The sequence below is a fragment of the Poromitra crassiceps genome (genome assembly GCF_964638095.1).
Source record: "Poromitra crassiceps genome assembly, chromosome: 1".
In the NCBI taxonomy this organism is placed as follows: Eukaryota; Metazoa; Chordata; class Actinopteri; order Beryciformes; family Melamphaidae; genus Poromitra; species Poromitra crassiceps.
This window is the reverse complement of record NC_139623.1, coordinates 49,948,921-49,970,113: the sequence shown is the minus strand read 5'-3', so window position 1 is coordinate 49,970,113 and position 21,193 is coordinate 49,948,921. Positions and strand designations below refer to the sequence as shown.

Below are 21,193 nucleotides of genomic sequence, written 5' to 3'. Positions count from 1 at the left end.
TGCACTATCAAACATAAAGTAGAAAATAAGAAGAATCAATATTTACAGCGCACAGCCACTTGGATAAATATACATTATACAATAAATTGAATATACAATACATTTATTTTAAATTGTAATCCTGCTAGTAATCCAAATGTTTCACTAAAGGTAACTGTAATCTTGATTACATACTTTTTTCTGTAACTGTAAGGGATTACAGTTACCTTGTATGAATGAAGCAATCTGGAGCACACGGTCAAAGTTAAGCAATTATATAGGTGCAAACAGACTAACATTTCAACACAAGTGTCTTCCTCAGAGTCAAAACATTACATTTTTGTATCCTGATTACAGTAACCACATTAGATGTAATCAGTTACTTCCCAAACCTGTATGTGATCAAAATATATTAGAACTACTTTCCAGTCAAAGAAAAGGAGAAATAGCCATGTATATCACATAATAATAATAATAATAATAATAATAATAATAATAATAATAATAATAATAATAATAATAATAATAAATTCTATGTTTTCAATTAAAGTGCAACAGCGCAAGGCAGATAATGTAAGTGTTGTTGAACCACTATAAAATAGCTGCCAATTTGTAAAATGTGTGACATAAACTGTTAATAGTCCACTGTAGAATAATGTAAAATGTGAGACATAGACTAAACCGTTTATAATAATCCATCATAAAATAGTGTAAAATAGGTGATATAAGCCTTTAGTCCACTTTAAAATAATGTGAAATATCCCTTTACGACTCCTCTGCAGAATAATGTAAATTGCACAACATGTCACTTGATACACACACGGTGATGCAATGCATCACAGTCATAATGCAGGAATGAAGTCGGCCATGACACACAATGAAGAGGCAGGAACCAGCATGCAGGGACGAGAGAGACCCAGGAGAGAGGGGGGAGGGAAGGAGATGGAAAAAGAACTAGAACGGGCTAAATTTGAATTGCAAATTGAATTGTGCTTGCTGTGGCGCGACGCTCCGCCCCCCTTGCAAAGCCCCTGCCTTAGACCCCGCCCTCCCATCCAGTATAAATACAGCCCCAATCGGCAATGTGTAGCTAGGACGTGTTTAGGCGGTTACAAGGGTGTATTAACTGGTTGATAGGGCAGAAAGAATTTTGATCGTAGAAGCTGCGGTTCCAAACTTACGAACCAAAAGGTAAAGAGGGCAGCTATAGCACCACAATGAGGTCAATCGGTGTAATGTTTTAGGCCAGAGTAGAAGAGTGAACCTATGTACCCAATTTGGGAACAGTTTGCTCTTACGGTTTGTGAGATACAGGTCCCTAATGTTGCTATAGTGCCCCCTATAGGCGAAATGGTAAAAAAAAAAAATATCAGCTCAGAGTACATACGTGCACACCTGGACCAAGTTTGGTTCCCATCGAACAATGTGGTCCGGAGTTATGGCGGTTTTGTGAAATAGGCCCCACCCACACAACTTCGGAAGTCGATTATATCGCAACGGTGCGACATTTAAAAAAAAACGTGTGATAAGTTTTGTGCAGGACAGTCCACACACGCTGTGTGATGTGGTTTGGTGAAGATCGGGCAAAATTTGAAGGAGAAATAGCGGGGGGAAAACGCTTTTCCGCACGTTTTGACGTCTTACATGTCTATGTAGGGTGAAAACGGTAGGAGAAATGGCGAAGCAAACCTTTGGGAACAAGAAAATATAAATAAATAAATAATAAGGAGAAGTATGAGAGATTCTAAGATTGTGCTTGCCTATCAGCAAGCACAATAATAAAGAAGTATGAGAGATTCCAAGATTGTGCTTGCCTATCAGCAAGCACAATAATGAAAGAAAGACAGACAATGAGAATGAGAAAAACAAAAGAGGGCGGTGTAACAAGAATTTGATTGAAAAAGAGAGTGAAAGAATGAGTTTAATGCAAGAGAGAGAGAGAGAGAGAACGAGAGACGAGGCATGAGCAGACATGCCAATGGAAATAAGACATGCCTCTGGAAACTGTGTCTGTTACACCGATGTTGGTACAAGCACTTTTTGCCCAAGACAAATTTCCCTCCTGGGACAATAAAGTTTATCTCATCTCATCTCATCTCATAATGCATCCCACAAAACAGAGGAGAGAGAGTTTATAGTGTTCATAAACCAAATGAAAAATGCCTTGAGCTGCGGAGATGAGCAGGAAATATGCACCGATCCCGAATGTTGGTATTCAATATATTGGGATGATAGCAGCCTTAAAGTCGAACCGAACCCGTTCGTCACGTGCATATGAGTCCGTTTCAGACTGAAAACATAGTTTGTCTAAGATGACAGGTTGAGAGGCGGGTCATAGTATCATGTCGATGATTTTATTTGATAATTCTGGGGACTGGATCAGGCTTTGGCCAATCCTGGCGTGTTCCGCCTCCAAATCGAGTGGGATTCAGTGTGTTGTGGCACTCCCCTCGGGAAGAGCTTGGTGACGCGAGGTTAGTGGCTGAGTGGAGCTCAGTGAGCCGCAGGCAGCCAGCTGCCTTCGTGTTGCCGAGCGGAGAGTGCAGCCCGCCGGCCTGGAATCTCTGAGGTGCGACCCCTGACAACCAAGCTCTTGGATGCGCGCGCCATTATCGCTGCTGTAAATACGATATCCCTGGAATGCGCGTTTTAACGAGCCAGTTACATTTCTTTGCATTCTTAGAGATTATAGTTTTTGCTTTTTGTTCATGTTTCTAACAATTGGCCAAGTTAGTAGTTAGTTTATGGCATAGGAATTCTGCCAGATGACACGCACTAGGCGCCATTCTCTACTTCATTTGGAAGAGAAGATTATCCTGAAATGAAGATTTAATTGACAGCTGCACGTCGTGATATGATTGGTTGAAATGGGGTAGAAATTTGATAGTACTAGGTGACGTCAGCAAACTGTACATTACTGTTATCAATAAAATCTTGAAAAATGTGAAAAAGTGTGAAAAACTAAAGAAATTAGATTGTTGTGATTTGTTTTGCATACATTATTATCTCATTGAGTGCCAATGACGACTATAGTCGTCAATTCAAATAGTGTAACGTAGAGTGCCAATGAGCACAATGGGCACGCAGGGCAGCATACAACACCGACCCAGACAGACCCAGACAGCAGGCTTGATGGACAGATTGGGAAGCTAGAATATCTGATGCCCACCAGCAGTAAATCAAGACCAGCAAGAAAGTGTAGGGCAGGGGCACTCAATTAAAATTCAAAGAGGTCCAGTTAGAGAAAATGTCCTCAAGCAAAGGTCCGGAACATTCTAACGTAGCTTGTGCTATGATTCAGTGCCATTGAACTCAATGATTGAAGTAGCCTAATGGTACAATGTCTGTATGTAGTCAACAACTGACTGTTAAATCAAAATAAACATCAACAATGGTTATTTACAGTTTTCATATTTAACTGGATTAATTATACATAACTAGCCTACTATAATAAATAAAGTATATTTTCTCATTTCAAGTAAAATAATGCATTTAAAAATAACAAACAAGAGTGCTTTGGAAAAATGTGCATCTTAAAATGAAGTGCTTTAATTAAAGATAAATAAGTTTCCCCTTTTCTTCACTCCATTTCACATTTAACACTCTCAGCCAACAAACAACCTTTTCTCTTGAGAGAAGTGAGCTCCCTATCTATCTATCTGTCTGTCTGTCTGTCTGTCTGTCTGTCTGTCGATCAACCTCGCATGCTGTTGCGTTGGGCAGTGAGTGTGCCCTGGTGTGTGTATGCATGTTTGCTTGTGTGTGGCGCTTCCATAGACCGGTCAGGATCGCACCGCACTTCACACGAGACATACTGGTTTTGATCTGCCCATAAGAACAATGAATGGACGTGTAAGAGTGGTTTCTTTTGAGCACACCATGTGAAATTACTATCTCAGTATCTCTCGCCTCGCGTCGCCTCCCCTCCGTCCGTGTGTCTCGCAGCACCACTCGAAGCAAAAGAGAGAAACGATTCGCTTATTTGATTGGCCGAGTAGCATCACGTGTGATGATTTACAGCGCATGCATTGGTCTGTGAGCTTCCTGGCAGATAAACCAGTAGTACCGTAAATACTATAAAAGCATGTGACGGTTAAAATAGAAATGCTCCGTGAAAATATAAGTTATCAATGATTTGTAGGTTATAGGGCTCGGTCCGGATAGGAGGCCGTCTCGGTCCGGATGCGGACCGGAGTCCGGACTTTGAGGATCGCCGGTGTAGGGTCTGCGCACGCAGGGGCCAGCGCTGCTGGTTGCAGCTAAAAAATATTATTTTGCCAAACAAAATTCCTTTGTTTTCGCTGTTTTATTTGAGGAAATTATTTTTGAGGTGTCACTACATCAGAAAATATTAGCTTCAGAGTCAGTGATGTGCTTGAAATGCTTCATTTCACAAAAGGCTGATTATCTCAGCTTCTAGTTTGAAACGTCTGTTTTTGCTGAAAACAACCTATCTTCTCTGGCTGATAACTAAAGAACGGAAAATGATATCAATAAACTTTTTTTTGCTGATGATACAATAGAGTCTCATCGTTCTTTGGGCGTGTTCGGTGTTTACATAGTAATATCACACAATATTCTGTGGGCCTCGAGAAATCACTGAAAACGCTCTGAAAGGGCTGGCACTGGGAGCATCCGTCTTTCAAAAGTGGCTGGCACTCAATGAGTTAAATAGGTGCACTGCATACCCAGGTATTTGAACTAAAAGAAAATAAAAGTCATTTTTGGGTTCAGCTCGACTTTAAATACAAGTCTGTGTGCTCCAAACAAATGCTTTGTTCTGTTTGTGAGTTAGAACAAAATGTGCCGCCCAGCGTCTCTTGTGACTTGTGGTTCAGGGTCATCGTAATGCCCAAACAGGAAAGGGCTTTCCTTCAAACTGCTGCCACAAAGCTGGACTTCAACCATGGTCTAGAAAGTCATTGTGCACTGTAGATTTCACACCTCACTTCACTAAAGCCCCTCCTCCAAACTTCACAGTTGCCACTATGCATTCACAAAACCACCAATAGTGGCCGCTTAATGTGCGTGCTGCTGAAATAACGTAGGCGGAGCCCCGATAGATCAGTGATTCTCAAACTGCTTTGGCTTCAGTACCCCTTTCCCTGATTTCTAAATCCAAGTACCCCCTTTACCTGACTACAACATTTTGCTTAGAAAACTGCAAGAGAAAACTACAGCATAATGATGCAATGAATGAATGATAACCCACCTTTTGAAGAATATAACATTACAAAATAAGAAATGGAGTGAAGAGTGCCTCCTGGGCAGATTTATTATAACTTTTCATTTCTTTTCATGATTTATTCTTTATATTAGTCTAAAAATAATCAACAGATTAATGGAGAATGACAATAATTGGTAGTTGCAGTTGCAGCCTTACTCAGCATTGGTAACATATTCCACACAAACATATTCTTTGTCCCACATTTGGTTTGCTGGGATCTGCTCACGCTACCAATAAAGAAGCTACTTAATGACTTTTGTTTAGATGCCCTGGTTCACTTGTGAGAGTGAACCAAAACACACCAAATGCAGAAATGCTACAAAAGAAAGGTTCCCCTTGGTTTGGGACCATTGAAAGTGTAGTCAGAGCCTCACACTACACTACACAGACCCTGTGTCTGCTGCACTGGAGAGGTTGGACAGAGTTTACGGTGTTCTTCCGGCCTGAAGGGAAGAGGAAGAGAAAGGTGGTGTGGTGTATTCATTGTGGCTGTGATCTCCAGAGGATCCTAACACACAACGGCAGGAAAATACCAGCTTTTCAGCGTTCATCTGGTTTAAGAGGAGGAGAAGAATCAACAGTCTCCATAGAGTACCGCAGGAAGGAGTCAGAAGTAGCAAATTGCCACCATGCTGGTTCGTAAGGGGAAAAGGCTATGGGATTTTAGCATGGGGATTTCCGTTAAATGCATGGAATAAGGTCTGTGGTTAAAACAAGCTTAATGGGACATTTGTGTTCAGCAGGATAATCTTTACAAACGAGGACCACTTTTATGACTTTTGAAGCGTAAATGCATTTTTCTTTTTAAACGCGATTTGCAGAAAACGCTTCAAAAGTAATAAAAGTGGTTCTCGTTTGTGAAGATGATCCTGCTGAACACAAATGTCCACTCCCATAAGCTTGTGTTAACCACACACCTTATTTCATGCATTTAAATTGACAGCTCACCCTAAAATCCAAAATAAATATGTTTCCTCTCACCTGTAGTGTTATTTATCCATCTTTATCGTTTTGGGATAGTTGCCTAAGATTTGGAGATATCGGCCGATACTCGGCTTGCAGTGCTCGGAGCACCAAAAAAAATACATTTGAAAAACTCAACAGCATTGTCTCTTTCCAGGAATTTTCCAGAAATCACTCAACAAGGTCTGTGGATTATCTTGAGTAACGGGGTCATGATTTCTGGAAAGAGACATTGCTGTTGAGTTTTTAAAATGTATTTCTTTGGCACTTTGAGCACCACAAGCCGAGTGCCATCCAGTTACATTGTATTGGAGAGAAGGCAGAAAATCTGCGGACGATGGCCCCTATTCTCCCACAGGCCTTCGGCGCTAAAAAACGTGCCTTGCGCCTGCCTCGGGAAGATATCAATATGGCTTTACGCTGCCAAATGCGCTTTAGGCCGAATGGGCGTGGCGCACTCCCTGAATGGGTGAGAATGGGCATTTCGGCGTTAAATATCGGCCTAATGTTATCTTCCCACCTGGCGTAAATTTAGCGCTTTGCGCTTTTGAAAACCAGGCCTATTCAGTGCGCTGGTTGCGTGGAGCGCTCCCCTCTGGCTCCCCTCTGTCACCCTTCTCTGTGTCACTCTCTCCCTCTCTCCTCAGTCTGACAGGCACAATACGACTCTCTCTCTCTGACTCCCTCGCTCAGACAGACACAACACACTTCCCATAGGAAAAATAAGTTGTAAGTTCACTGCCTGGCATGTCCCAGCATGCATTGTGGTACTCCATTTCGCTACTAAATAGCAACCAAATGAGCCAAAATATATGGTTACATGCTCCCAAAATAATGTGTAATGGTAACACAACCTGCAATTGTAGAACATTTCAATATTGGACCAAATAAAACATCGAAATGAAAACACCACCCTATGTGAAACATATATGTCCTCCTGGGCCTATATTGTATATACCCCTTGTCGATTTAACGTGATTTAGATAAGTGACAGCGGAACGCGCTTCTACTGTCATCTGCTATACTGTGATGTCCGCTCCAATAACTTTGCCCTACTTCACATTTAGTTTTACAATAAAAACACATTTATGCAATGACTTTACATAATGTAGAGTATATTTATGTGCATCATCCTTCCTGCAGCAGGCGAGAGAAAATGATATCTTTCTGGACAAACTTTCACCAATCTAATAGGCTATATTTTTCTAGCTGATGCATTTAGAACATTCTTTTCACTTTGATCTTGCTATAGTGTAGGGTATTTACATGCTTGCAGTATTTAAACTGCAGTTAGATTGGTTTGAGAAGCATAATAATATGGAATAATAGCCTATATATGGAGACAGACAGACTGGATGAAGGGAGGGGGGGGGGGCAGAGCACTTGGCTTTGTCTGGTTTTACCGGATTTGTCCAGGAATTGGAGCTTAAAAGGCAAGCGTGTGACTCTTTACTGGAATTCTCCAATGAGCGGACTATGCATAATTTTACGCTTAAAAGGCGTGGTTATAATGGTTGAGGCTGAGTGTAGCGCTGATACCAAGATAGCGAGTGCGCTGGTCCACACCCACTTACTGCGCTAGGCGGCCTAGCGCTAGGCCTTAAACGCAGTTTCTACGCCGATTGCAACGATAGGGCCCAATATCTCCAAAACTCAGGCAACTAACACAAAACGATATCGATGGATGAATAGCACTACAGGTGAGAGGGAATCTATTTATTTTGGATCTTAGGGTGTGCTGTTCCTTTAAGTTAAATTGGAGTTCAATTTTAACTGAAATCCCCATTCTAAAATGTACTCTATTTAGCGACAATATTCACACATTAAAATCTGTAAGTGCTTGCTCAAAACAGTACATCTTTTTAGCCTTAAACAAACAGAATCCAGGAGGCCTTGCTTGATGTCAGTTCTTCTGCTGTATACTACTTCTTTTTAGCCTTGCTTGTACCTAGGGACACTAATACCACTACCATTCACATTGAAATTAACCGTGGTCCAACCCAACTCTCGAGTGCATTGCATTAGTGCGAAAACCATGTCAAAATGCATCAGCATCAAGCTAAAAACAAAGTTGATTCTCTTAGTGCCTGAAGAGTTATAGAGATACAAGGTCCCCCCCCCCTCCCCCGACAACAACACATGTACTACATGCTGTATTTTTTTTAACTTTTTTTCATTCCAGCAATTCAAACACAGTAACATGAACAATAAACAAATTAAACAGTAATGAAAACAATGATCGTCCACTTTAGTTTCATACGGATATGGACGATATATTACATCCATATACTCTCACCTATGCACACACAAGCGCTCTATTCAAACACCCCTGGATGGCAATCTACGTTGTTCTACATCCAAACACTCATACATGCACACACACACACACAATCACCTATTCCCATTCATAGTACACACACACATACGCACACACACACACAATCACCCATTCCCATTCATAGGACACACACATACGCACACACACACACAATCACCCATTCCCATTCATAGTACATACATGGATTAAACAATAATGCACATCTTATACAACGAAAGCGAAAATTAAGAAAATAAGAGAACTAAAAAGCAAAAACAAACAAAACCCTGTCCGAAGTGAGGTAAGAGCTTATCTTATTGCCTTAACAGCGTCATCACAGGGCTCCACCTTTTAGCAAATGTATGGTTTTGAAGTCTCAGTGAGTTATTTTATGTTATTTGCTCCATTTCATACACGTCCCATCATTTTTGTAAGCACACATTATAAGTGGGGGGGTTGGGCTTTAACCAGTTCAAAGTGATACATTTCACTGCTACTGTGAGTAAGATTTGAAGAAGATAATTTGAATTCCTTCCTTCTATCCCGTCCGGTGTCATTCCCAACAGAGCGAGTCTTGGGGCTTGTGGATGTCAATATGCAGTATTTCTCTGACAGATCGAAATATGTAATTCCAGTAATTTTCCAAGTTTGAGCACTGTTTGAGCATGACCAAAATATGTGTATATAGTTGCCCACCTGTGCCCCACAGTTTCTCCAGCAGTTACTAGATATGGAAGGATTTGTCTTAGCTGTTATATGTGGTGTTCTAAAGAACCTGAATTATCAACAGGAATTTGAGCATGTGACTAGGTGTGCCTCCGAACCTACATTCTTCCAGATATCTACCGGTATTTCCTGTTCTAATTTAGTCTCCCATCTTTCTTTTATAGTTATTTTGGTCCATGGATAAAAACACCTCATACAGTCTAGAAGTAATTTTGCACAACATATTCTCTGTCTGCACCTTTATCCAGAATCTGTCTATTTCAGTGAGATTTTTTATTTGACTCAAATCTTTATGTTTAGTTAAGAAGCTTCTCAGCTGTAAGTAGAAGTACTGTAGAAGTCAGTCTTTGATACCATTTCCAGTAGGTTTGACATCATGGAGGTTTGTAGGAAATGCTGACAGCACTGCCATCTTGTGGATAACTGATGTTACAACTGTTCTAACATCCTGATCAGTGATCACGGATCACTTTACTTCATATGGGCAGCAGAGGTGTGACCGAGTCAAGTTCACTCGAGTCCGTCAGTCTTGAGGCACAAGTCTCAAGTCAAGTCCCAAGTCTCAATGTAGAACAGCAAGTCAAGTCACAACAAATAGTCCAGTATCAATTTAATATCTAAAAGAAAATGAAATATCAGGACTTTTCAATGCAATATGGTTTTAATAGGGTAAAAACTTGATAAGACCATCATCAGTTTCATTTCAATAATCAGTTTCAACATCAATACATTTCATCATTCCAAACAAATTCAGAAAACAGAATCTAAATTCAGTCGTCTGCTGGAACAAATCAACACTTTCAATCTGAGTCATTTACACAAACACAAGATCTCAAGTCAAGACTTTAGAGACGTTTTCAAGTCATCAGAGTCAAGACCAAGTCACCAGAACCCACATCTAAAGGCCCCTCTCTCTCTCTCTCTCTCTCTCTCTTTCTCTCTTCTTTCTCCTTCTCCCTCCCTCTCTCTCCCCTCCCTATCTCTCTCTCTCCAGGTAGAGGAGTGCTTGCAGCCGTTCCGTCTGTCAGTGGAGCAGTTGAAGAGTGTTTCTTCCAGGTTGAAGAAGGACTTCATCCGAGGTTTGGGGAAGCACACTCACCGCCGTGCCCCCGTCAAGATGCTGCCCACTTTTGTGCGGGCCACGCCGGACGGGACAGGTACCGTTTCACCGTTTGGTCGGCAGCCTCCCGGTGTTTGTTTGTGTGTGCTATCTCTCAAGTTTCAGTCAGTTTTTAGAGTTTGATAATGTAACCGAGTGGTAGTGAGTAGGTTGTTTAAACTCACTCCCCAGTATAAAGGCTTGTTAATTAGCTCTGCCAAGAGAGGCAGAGTGGTAGTGAGTAGGTTGGTTAAACTCACTCCCCAGTATAAAGGCCTGTTAACCAGCTCCGCCAAGAGAGGCAGAGTGGTAGTGAGTAGGTTGGTTAAACTCACTCCCCAGTATAAAGGCCTGTTAACCAGCTCCACCAAGAGAGGCAGAGTGGTAGTGAGTAGGTTGTTTAAACTCACTCCCCAGTATAAAGGCCTGTTAACCAGCTCCACCAAGAGAGGCAGAGTGGTAGTGAGTAGGTTGGTTAAACTCACTCCAACAGTATAAAGGCCTGTTAACCAGCTCTGCCAAGAGAGGCAGAGTGGTAGTGAGTAGGTTGGTTAAACTCACTCCCCAGTATAAAGGCCTGTTAACCAGCTCCGCCAAGAGAGGCAGAGTGGTAGTGAGTAGGTTGTTTAAACTCACTCCCCAGTATAAAGGCCTGTTAACCAGCTCCGCCAAGAGAGGCAGAGTGGTAGTGAGTAGGTTGGTTAAACTCACTCCCCGGTATAAAGGCCTGTTAACCAGCTCTGCCAAGAGAGGCAGATTGGTAGTGAGTACCGTAAATTCCGGACTATAAGACGCACCGGTGTATAAGCCGCGGGACCAAAATTGACTATTTTTTTCTTCTATAAGCCGCACCGGTCTATAAGCCGCGGGTGTTTTGATGTTTAATTACCATATGAAAGGGTTCGTGCACAGAGAGGAATGTCGGGAAAGCGATGGCTGTTTGGGGAAGCTCCCATTTATTAACATTTCAACAAAACAAAACAAAAGTCAGGTCACTAATCCCCAGACAAAATCACACAACAATAGGCTATATGTGCAGCAAACCTGTAACCAGAGAAGTCAAGTCACTAATCCTCGTCTTTCTCTTCTTCCTGCGTACTGAAACCACCAAAGTCCTCATCTTCAGTGTCGGAAACGAACAGGTTCAGGGTGGCTTCGTCAACCACTCTCCTCTCTCCTTCATTGTCACTCAAAACCAACGAACTCCTCTTCATCTATAGCTGTGTTTCCATTACAGTTTTTCGCAAAAGAATTGCGATATTTCTACAACTTCGACAATGTACAATTGCGACTTGTAGGCGTTTCCATTGAAGTTGCGTTTGAGTGATTCCCCGTTGCAGCAGCTGCCACAGTGATTACGCACGGGGATCTGCCCCATATCCCGTCCCCTGCATGCTCAAATCCAACCAATGGTCAATGGAAATCCCAACATGAAGTTACAATGCATATAAACGAGCCTGATTATCAATTCAAAAGAAAATGAGTCGCAAAATGTTGCTGGCTGCGTGAATGCAGTCAGCGCGACAGGCAGAGGAAAAAAGGTAGCCTAATAGCCTACAACTGGTCCGATTTAGAGATGGAGGGGGGAAAAGGCTGATTTGGTTCTATAATTGCACCTGAAACGTGTGCAATGTATTAGCCTACTCACAGTCACTGTATTCACTTCAGACAGCACCACCGCACCAGTGTGTGCTTTTCATCCTCTCATCTCGCCGCTGTGCCAAATGCGCGCACACAGGCAGCCTGCTGTCACCATGGACCGATTTCTGCCATTAAACATTATCTAATTTGCCCGGCTACGCTTTTGCACAACACTCGTCTTTCTGCTAGGTAGCGTTGCTTCAAAGTTTTCCACTTGCTGCGGAGGTTTTGACACGGCTATCGAACCTTACTTACCAAACTTATTTTCCGCTCCTTTTCCAAGGGATAATATGGGTCACATGACGTGCAAATGCGAAAAATGTGTTTCCATTACACTTTTGCGATAAACTGCTATATCGACACGTCTGAAAAACCACCTCATGATCATCTACTGCTCGTTCTCATGCTGTCGAGAACGAGCAAAGCTTTTTTTTGGTGAAAGAATCCTCCAGGGCGCTTCTTGTTAACAGTCCGAGTGAGTGGCAGGTCGAACGTCAAAGGCACTTCATCCATATTTATGATCTGCTCCGGTTCGATGGAATATTCCTTGATCTTCCTTTGTGTGAATTCGCCGAAGTTTGTGATTTTCTCCTGGTAGTCGGGGGAGGGAGTTGATGGGCTTGTGGCCGTTTGCTTACCGTAATTACCATATGTAAGTGGTCACGCACAGAGGGGATTGTCGGGAAAGAGATGGCTGTTTGAGGAAGCTCCCATTTACCGTATTACCGTAACATTTCAACAAAACAACATAACACAACACCACCGTTGTTTATTTTTACAGTGCACACAGTGTCCGCGGTGTGGTGAAAAGAGGGCAAGAGAGGAAATTAAAACAGAAGTGGATTTATAGTTAGAAAGAGTGCTAAAAAAGAGAGATTTTTTTTTTTTTTTTTTTTTTTTTCTGAAAAAATCCATAGATAAGACGCACCGTTATATAAGCCGCAGGGGCCAAAAAACGGGAAAAAAGCCGCGGCTTATAGTCCGGAATTTACGGTAGGTTGGTTAAACTCACTCCCCAGTATAAAGGCTTGCTCTGCAATTCGGATTTTGAGGGCCCTGGTGGTTTTGCCAATGTATGCCAGTCCGCATGGGCATTTAAGCATATAAATTACATTTGTGGTGGAGCATGAGATAACACCTTGAATCCTGTATTTCTTCCCTGTATGGGGATGGTGAAAAAAGTTGACCTTTTGTGTAAAATGGCACTGTTGACAACGGCCACACGGGTAGTTACCAGTTGGGATTGAGCTTAAAAAATTTGATGGTGCAGCGGGAGGGAGATCTGCTCTCACCAACATGTTACGTAGATTAGGGGGGCGTTTGTAGACCACCCGAGGGGGGTTTTTAATTTCTTCAATTTCTTGAGAGCTGTGTCCATGTCGATAATATGCCAGTATAATGGCCGACTGGATGTCTCTAGAGATAGGGGAGTATTCAATTTCACAGATGACATTATTGTGTGTGTCTTTAGGGCGTGTAGTGGCCAAACACTGAGTCTGTGACACCTGGGAGAAGCGTGAGCTGGCATTCTGGATCCAGGTTCTTTGGTCTGGATGTTAAAATCATCATCCGAGCTACAGATCCTTCTGATTCGGTTGAACTGTGAAATAGGAAGACTTTTTTTGCGAGGCGTAGGATGGTAAGAATCACCATGGAGGAGAGAGTTTCTATCTGTAGGCTTACGGTACAGATCAGTCTTTAAACTGTTGTTTTCTTTCACAACCAAAACATCCAAGAAATTCATGTTAACAGTCAGAGGATAGAGTAAACTGGAGAGGTGAAACTCCTGTAGTAAAGCCTCCGGTCCTGTCCATATAAAGAACACATCGTCCAGGTACCTCTTCCATTGGGAGATGTGCTGAATGTAGGGGTTCATCTGTTCGTTGAAGACCACTTCCTGTTCGAAGAAGCCCACATACAGCGAGGCGAAACTCTGTGACATTTTGAGCCCATGGCCACACCAGAAATCTGAAGAAAAAAAGCATTGTCATATAAAAAATAATTAGAGGTGAGAACTTCCTGAATGAGGTCCAATAGAACTGTAGTACTGGGGTTGGGTTCCTGTCTTTGGTCCAGGAAGAATTTAGTACTGGGGTTGGGTTCCTGTCTTTGGTCCAGGAAGAATTTAGTACTGGGGTTGGGTTCCTGTCTTTGGTCCAGGAAGAATTTAGTACTGGGGTTGGGTTCCTGTCTTTGGTCCAGGAAGAATTTAGTACTGGGGTTGGGTTCCTGTCTTTGGTCCAGGAAGAATTTAACTGGTACTGTAGATTGTATCTGTATATTGATATGTGTATTTAGCATTGTAATTTTTCTGTATATTGATAATCTATGATTCTGAATGCTCTACACCTGGTGCACTATCACGTCATGTAATTATGCAAATGTATGGGTATTTAAAGATGGCGCATCTCTGCTGTGTCAGAAAGCGTCTCAAGATGAGTCGACTGGCTCGAAACGTCACGCATGATAAAAAGAGAATAAAAATACTACACGGGAGCTCCAGTGGTGTGTGGATCCATTCTTTTTTCTTGTAAGTAGCTATTTGATCCAGCACCCACATAACTGCTTTGGATGTGCGTGCCTCCCCTATTTTTACTACTGGTTCAACTCACTCCCCAGTACAAAGGCCTGTTAACCAGCCCCGCTCTCTTGGCATAATGGTTAGCGCATGCACTTTGGAAGCGGGAGGGTCGGTCAAAAAAGATGTCAGCCTCTAGTCTGAGTGTGTGTGTGTGTTGTGGTTGTGCTGTCTCTCAGTGGAAGGAGACTTCCTGTCTGACTTAGTGTGCGTTGTGGTTGTGCTGTCTCTCAGTGGAAGGAGACTTCCTGTCTGAGTTAGTGTGCGTTGTGGTTGTGCTGTCTCTCAGTGGAAGGAGACTTCCTGTCTGAGTTAGTGTGTGTTGTGGTTGTGCTGTCTCTCAGAGAAAGGAGACTTCCTGTCTGAGTTAGTGTGCGTTGTGGTTGTGCTGTCTCTCAGAGAAAGGAGACTTCCTGTCTGAGTTAGTGTGCGTTGTGGTTGTGCTGTCTCTCAGAGAAAGGAGACTTCCTGTCTGAGTTAGTGTGCTTTGTGGTTGTGCTGTCTCTCAGTGGAAGGAGACTTCCTGTCTGAGTTAGTGTGCGTTGTGGTTGTGCTGTCTCTCAGAGAAAGGAGACTTCCTGTCTGAGTTAGTGTGCGTTGTGGTTGTGCTGTCTCTCAGAGAAAGGAGACTTCCTGTCTGAGTTAGTGTGCGTTGTAGTTGTGCTGTCTCTCAGAGAAAGGAGACTTCCTGTCTGAGTTAGTGTGCGTTGTGGTTGTGCTGTCTCTCAGAGAAAGGAGACTTCCTGGCTCTGGACCTGGGCGGGACTAACTTCCGTGTGCTGCACGTGCGGGTGCTGGAGGAGCAGCAGAGGGTGCTGAAGATGGACAGCCAGATCTGTGCCATCCCCCAGGACATGATGCTGGGCCCAGGGGAGCAGGTGTGTGTGTGTGTGTGTGTGTGTGTGTGTGTGTGTGTGTGTGTGTGTGTGTGTGTGTGTGTGTGTGTGTGTGTGTGTGTGTGTGTGTGTGTGTGTGTGTGTGTGTGTGTGTGTGTGTGTGTGTGTGTGTGTGTGTGTGTGTGTGCATGCGCAGGGGGTGTGTGTGTGTGTGGGGGGGGGGGGGGGTTTCAGGGAGGGCTTTAAATAGCTACGGACAATGCAAGTAATAAAAGACAGATTATATAGGAGTGGAACGAATAAATCATCCTACTCAAGTGTTGTCACTTTTCTGATATTGTAATTAAGCACACTACCTAAAAGTAAAAGTTCCATTGTGAAACCTTACTGAAGTAAAAGTAAAAAAAAAAGTGCCTAATTTAAAATGTTCTGTTATCTGTGTGTGTGTGTGTGTGTGTGTGTGTGTGTGTGTGTGTGTGTGTGTGTGTGTGTGTGTGTGTGTGTGCGTGTGCGTGCGTGCGTCCGTGCGTGCGTGCGTGCATGTGTGTGTGTGCGTGTGTCTGTGCATGCGTGTGTGTGTGTGTGTGTGTGTGTGTGTCTCTCTCTCACTCTCTCCCTCTCCAGTTGTTTGATCATATAGCAGCCTGTCTGTCTGAGTTCCTGGACTCTCAGAATCTGAAGGGCAAAACGCTTCCTCTCGGCTTCACCTTCTCCTTCCCCTGCGAGCAGAAAGACATCGACAAGGTCAAACACACACACACACACACACACACACACACACACACACACACACACACACACACACACACACACACACACACACACACACACAGGCAATGGACTAATTCAGAAAAGGTTGTGCTTGTGGGGAAATGGGGAAAAGTTAATTTTACAGTACAAACTACAAATTTGGAGCTTTGACTCCAGGATGGATGCCTAACATCAGGTAAACATGTCACTTTTTGGCTCAAATAGTGCAGTGAATATCAAAAGAGTGCAGATTTTAGACTCCCAGCCATTCTTCAAAAAATGGTGAATTCCCTGATGTTAGGCATCCATCTTAGAGGTAAGGCTTCAAATTAATAGTTTTTACTGTCTTCGACTATTTCCATGTTTTGGCATGCACCCCCCTCCCCCCCCCCCCCCCCCCCCCTCCCAGGTAATTAATGTTTTTTTTTGGGCCGGTGTGCATGCACAGCAGGGCCCCTACATTCGACTCTGTCGCCCAGATTTGCGCACCCATTCTGTCTTTCCACACTCTCAGCATGCATTTCGGCATAAGCAGAGGCAGAACGCAGCAGAGAAGACGCCATAAGCTCCGGAAAGTTTTTCACAATTTAAAGTTTGATTTCATCACTAAATTAATTTCTGATGACTTTTGATGCCTACAAGCAGGGTAGTAGGTTTCAATAAGTGCCACTTTACGAACATTTATGGCGAAAAATGGCAAAAAGTTCCTGAGCACAATTGGCTGCATCTACATCAGCTGAGCTTTTCATTTGTGTAGTACTGCACGGACACGGAGGACGCTGCTCCACACTACTTTTCTCGCGTCACCAGGCTCTTCTCAGCAAGAAAGAGGCGATTCCCGGCCTTTGACACAGAGAGAGAGAGAGCTCTGTGTCACTTCCTGAAAGTCTTCGCTCTTAAATGTTTATATACTTGGCCAATACGTATCTATCATACAAACAAAGCAAGCTGCCAAACGGTAATGTCTTCATTTAATTAATGTAGAACGCCAAACATCGTTAAACCCGCATTCCTGTGATAAAGTTAACGTTTGAGTCGGCTTTAAAACGGAGGGTGGTGGAGTTAACGTTTGAGTCGCCTTTAAGGCCATGTCCACACGGAGACGGAAGCGATCTTTTTTTTTTTTTTTCAGAAAAGTTTTCCATAAACATGGAATCGTTTCAAGAAATGTGTGTATCCACATGAAACCACTGAATACCACTGAAACCGCTGTAGAATAACAGAGAATAAGACAATCTCGTCAATAATGGCATACAACCTCTAGGGGCGCACAGTCTATAATGTGTATCTCACTTGTGTATCAACCCTTGGCTTTGCGGGGAGGTTTGCCATGTCGATGAATAAAATGATTAAACCTATTCAGGCAAATGCAGAGCTGTTCAGCAGGGCTGATGGTCTCCCTGTAGCCTACAATATAGAACTATCAGTGACGTTCCTGATATCATCCACTTCCATGATCTTTAGACATGTTGCAAACACATCCCAGCGTATTGGCCGCTCCTGCACATCACAGCACAGGCTAAATGATGCAACATAAATATACATTATATAAACTCATGGCATAAATGTGTTTTTATTGAAAAAGTCGCGTCAAGTAAGCTAAAGTCTTGTTGGAGTGGACACGAGCTGATATCACAGACATCACAGTGCAACCGTGTGTTCCTCAAACCTCTCACTTCCCTATTCACGTTGTTTTTACGAGGGCTATATATAGGGCAAGAAAGTATGTCGGTTACACTCAGGGTATACATTTCATTTCATTTCATTTTGTCCAATATTAAAATATTCCAGAATTGCATGTTATATTAAAAATAAATATAATTTCTATCTAACACGTTAAGCCTGATTTTGTTTGTGTTATTGTAAAAATGTAGCCGCCGCTAAGCCTTCTGGGAAATATCCGATGAAGGGAGGGGAGGGGTGGATGGGAAGAGTCAGCTGTGTGGAGCCCTGAGGATGTTGTACACGCTGTTCTCCGTGTCCACTTGTTGCTGACGGTGGTAATAGAGGAGCATTATATTTTGCTGCAAGATCCCCAACAGGCTCAGTAGCTACTGCCATGATTGTTATTGTTGCTGGTGGAGAGAGGTTGGGCTATGGCGTCATCGTTTCAGGAAAGATGCGTATGGGTTGTAAACACGGAAATGCAAGGGTGGCGTCTTCAGATTTAATCACTCTGGGACCCGGTTTGAAAAATTAGCGTATACTCCCAGAACGTATAGTCCCAGAACGCGGTTCCATCTGGACAAAACGTCTATATGACAAAAAACTTTAGCGGATACACCTAAACTCGTCTCCGTGTGGACATGGCCTAAAACGCAGGGTGGTGGAGGTGGGACGGACTATTTTATTTGGTGGAAGACACCGGCCCTATGCCAGGTTTCGACCTGGCCTTGTTTCTAATGTGAAATGCCTGGGAGTCCAAGAAAGGCACCTTTTTGCGGTTTTGTGTGTAAAAAGGCTTTTTTACATGCTTTTCAATGGGGAATTCTTCAATCTAACACTGCAAAAACTGTTCCAGCCAATCTGACATATCCAAACTCTGTGGGGGGGGGGGGGAGTTTTGAGCATTTGTGGGATGGAATCATTGACTGTATTTGTGTTTTTTTACACTGTAAAAAAAAACATTGGCCAGGATGTAAACAAACTGGCATTTGAGGGGTTAAAATTCTGAGTAAGAATGAAATGTTGGTACAATGAGGGAAGAAGTTACCAATGAATAAGAAAAAATACTAGGAAATTCACCCTTCTCAACTTTGCCTTCCAAGTCTTGGATGCTAGCATATAATTAAGTAAATAACAGGGTACAAGGGTTAAGAAAGCCTACGACTCTAACAAATCATCCTATTCTTCTTGAAATATGGATCCTATGAATTGCGACAGGGCCGCATTTTGCCCCGGCCAGGCCCCAGAACAGTAGAACAGTAGAACAGTCATTTCTTACACATGAGATTACCTTTAGCCTTTTAGTCAAACAGATTATTGAAAGATAGCCTATTCCATATTCCAGACTAAAATGTTATAACGGAAGTGGAGTATTTGCCAGAATTCCATGAACATTTGGACACTTATTCAGCGGGTATCTTGTGATCTATAGTTCACTGGGTAGAGCGTGTCACTTACACTGCTGAGTCAAGGGTTTGGTGCTTTAAGAAAGCATCCACGAAACAGCAGGTCACTGGTTCTCAATGTGGGGTCCGGGGACCGCCAGGGGTCCTTGAGGGCGTTCCATGCGGTCCCCGGCAAATCGATGGATTGTTAAACTTCACCATTATTTAATTGACAAGAAGTGAACACGATTAGTGAATGTAGCAGAATGACTGAATGACTACTTTCACTGTTATGTCTCTACCTACAATACAGACAGTCATGGAGTTCTGCACAAGATCATACTTTACAATAACAATATTTTCAGATTTGTGTTCAAGAGACAAAAATGGTATCAAATGGGGACCAAATCGTGGCCCAAATCCAAATGTGTAATAAAGTTTTTGGGCACTATTGTCTTTACTCAACAGTAAAGATAGACTGGAGACAGAGAGACTCTCTCCATTTGAATCCTATTTGCGATTTGAATCCAGGATGTCACATTTTCATGATACGTATCTCAATCCACTGAGGTGGATGAGAGCCACCACCACACAGACAGAAGAACCATCTAACCATCACACCGTTTTCACATGAAGGTTTCCTCTGCTCCCCCCCCACACACACTCAAACACACACACACACACACACACACACACACACACACACACACACACACACACACACACACACACACACACACACACACACACACACACACACACCTTCTACAGAGCATCTTGATTCGCTGGACCAAAGGCTTCAACTGCTCAGGAGTGGAGGGGGAAGACGTGGTGCGGCTACTCAAAGAGGCCATCCACAGGAGAGGGGTGAGTTTAGTGGTCAAGCAAGTGACATTTAGAAGATTTATAAAGCGATATTCCACTTAGTTTTAACATCGGTGCTATTTATGTTTATTCAAATTTTCAAAATGTTTTTGTACTGTATGAAATTATTTGGTCTAAAGATGATTAGTAGGTCATGCCATGAACACTTCTCTCTCTCTCTCTCTCTCTCTCTCTCTCTCTCCATCCCAGGATTATGATATCGGCTCGGTTGCCATGGTGAACGACACAGTGGGGACGATGATGAGCTGTGGCTACAGGGACCAGAGCTGTGAGATCGGCATGATCATTGGTAAACAAACACAAACACACACACACACACACACACACTTACTTGCTTGCTTATGGCAGTCCGTCGATGTCGACGATGACGTTGCTCCAAATGGAATTTGTGAGGTTGGTTATTGTAATGTCTTTCGCCTGTGCATAGCCAGGTGGCTGCTCAGACCGATGCGTGATCCGCAGATTTTGTCACAGGAGGGGCAGGGGAAGGCAGCAGTAGTGGTCGGTGGTGCTATGGCACGTTGGTGCCGCTGTGCACGCCGCTGTACTCTCCTCTCTGTGAACTTCTCCTGAAGACGAGTGATCCCCTGGTGACAGGTTGAGCTCCAGGTATGGCGATCAGCAGCCAGGGACTCTAGTGCTGGTGGTTTGATGTCACACTTCTTCAGGAGGGTTTTAATGTGGTCCTTGAACCGTTTTTTCTGACCACACACACACACACACACACACACACACACACACAGCTCAATGCAGTGCGATGGTAATACTATATGATAGCATAGCATTTGATACAATACAGTATACAATATGATATGATATGCAATGCGATGTGACATGCTGTGATATGTTGTGATACGATACGATACGATACGGTATGATACCATCGGGGATGAAGTGGAGGATACGATACGATACAGAACAAAACAAAATATAGGATACAATACGATACAATCACACTTTATTAGAAAATATGACACCGATCTTTGTTCAAAAGTCATTTGATCACTAACATGAAACAATGTGACTATCAATGTGATATGAAACAACAGTAAGCAAGCCCATAGACTGTATAAAAAATATGGACGTTCTCTTTTCTAAAAAATAAAATACAAATGAATTCAGTAACTTTGACGACATTAAAT

General features: G+C 42.9%; 1 protein-coding gene across 2 annotated transcripts in view; it reads left to right on the top strand.

Annotated features, from left to right (window-relative positions):
* LOC310774082 (hexokinase-2-like) overlaps positions 1–21,193 on the top strand; it is a 58,049-nt gene that overhangs the window by 11,428 nt on the left and 25,428 nt on the right. For both annotated transcript variants that reach the window (XM_083634141.1, XM_083634140.1), the window contains exons 3-7: positions 10,207–10,369; positions 15,260–15,408; positions 15,991–16,110; positions 19,938–20,033; positions 20,241–20,340. In XM_083634141.1, the coding sequence (XP_083490267.1) occupies positions 10,207–10,369; positions 15,260–15,408; positions 15,991–16,110; positions 19,938–20,033; positions 20,241–20,340 (628 nt within the window). The remainder of the gene's footprint in view (positions 1–10,206; positions 10,370–15,259; positions 15,409–15,990; positions 16,111–19,937; positions 20,034–20,240; positions 20,341–21,193) is intronic.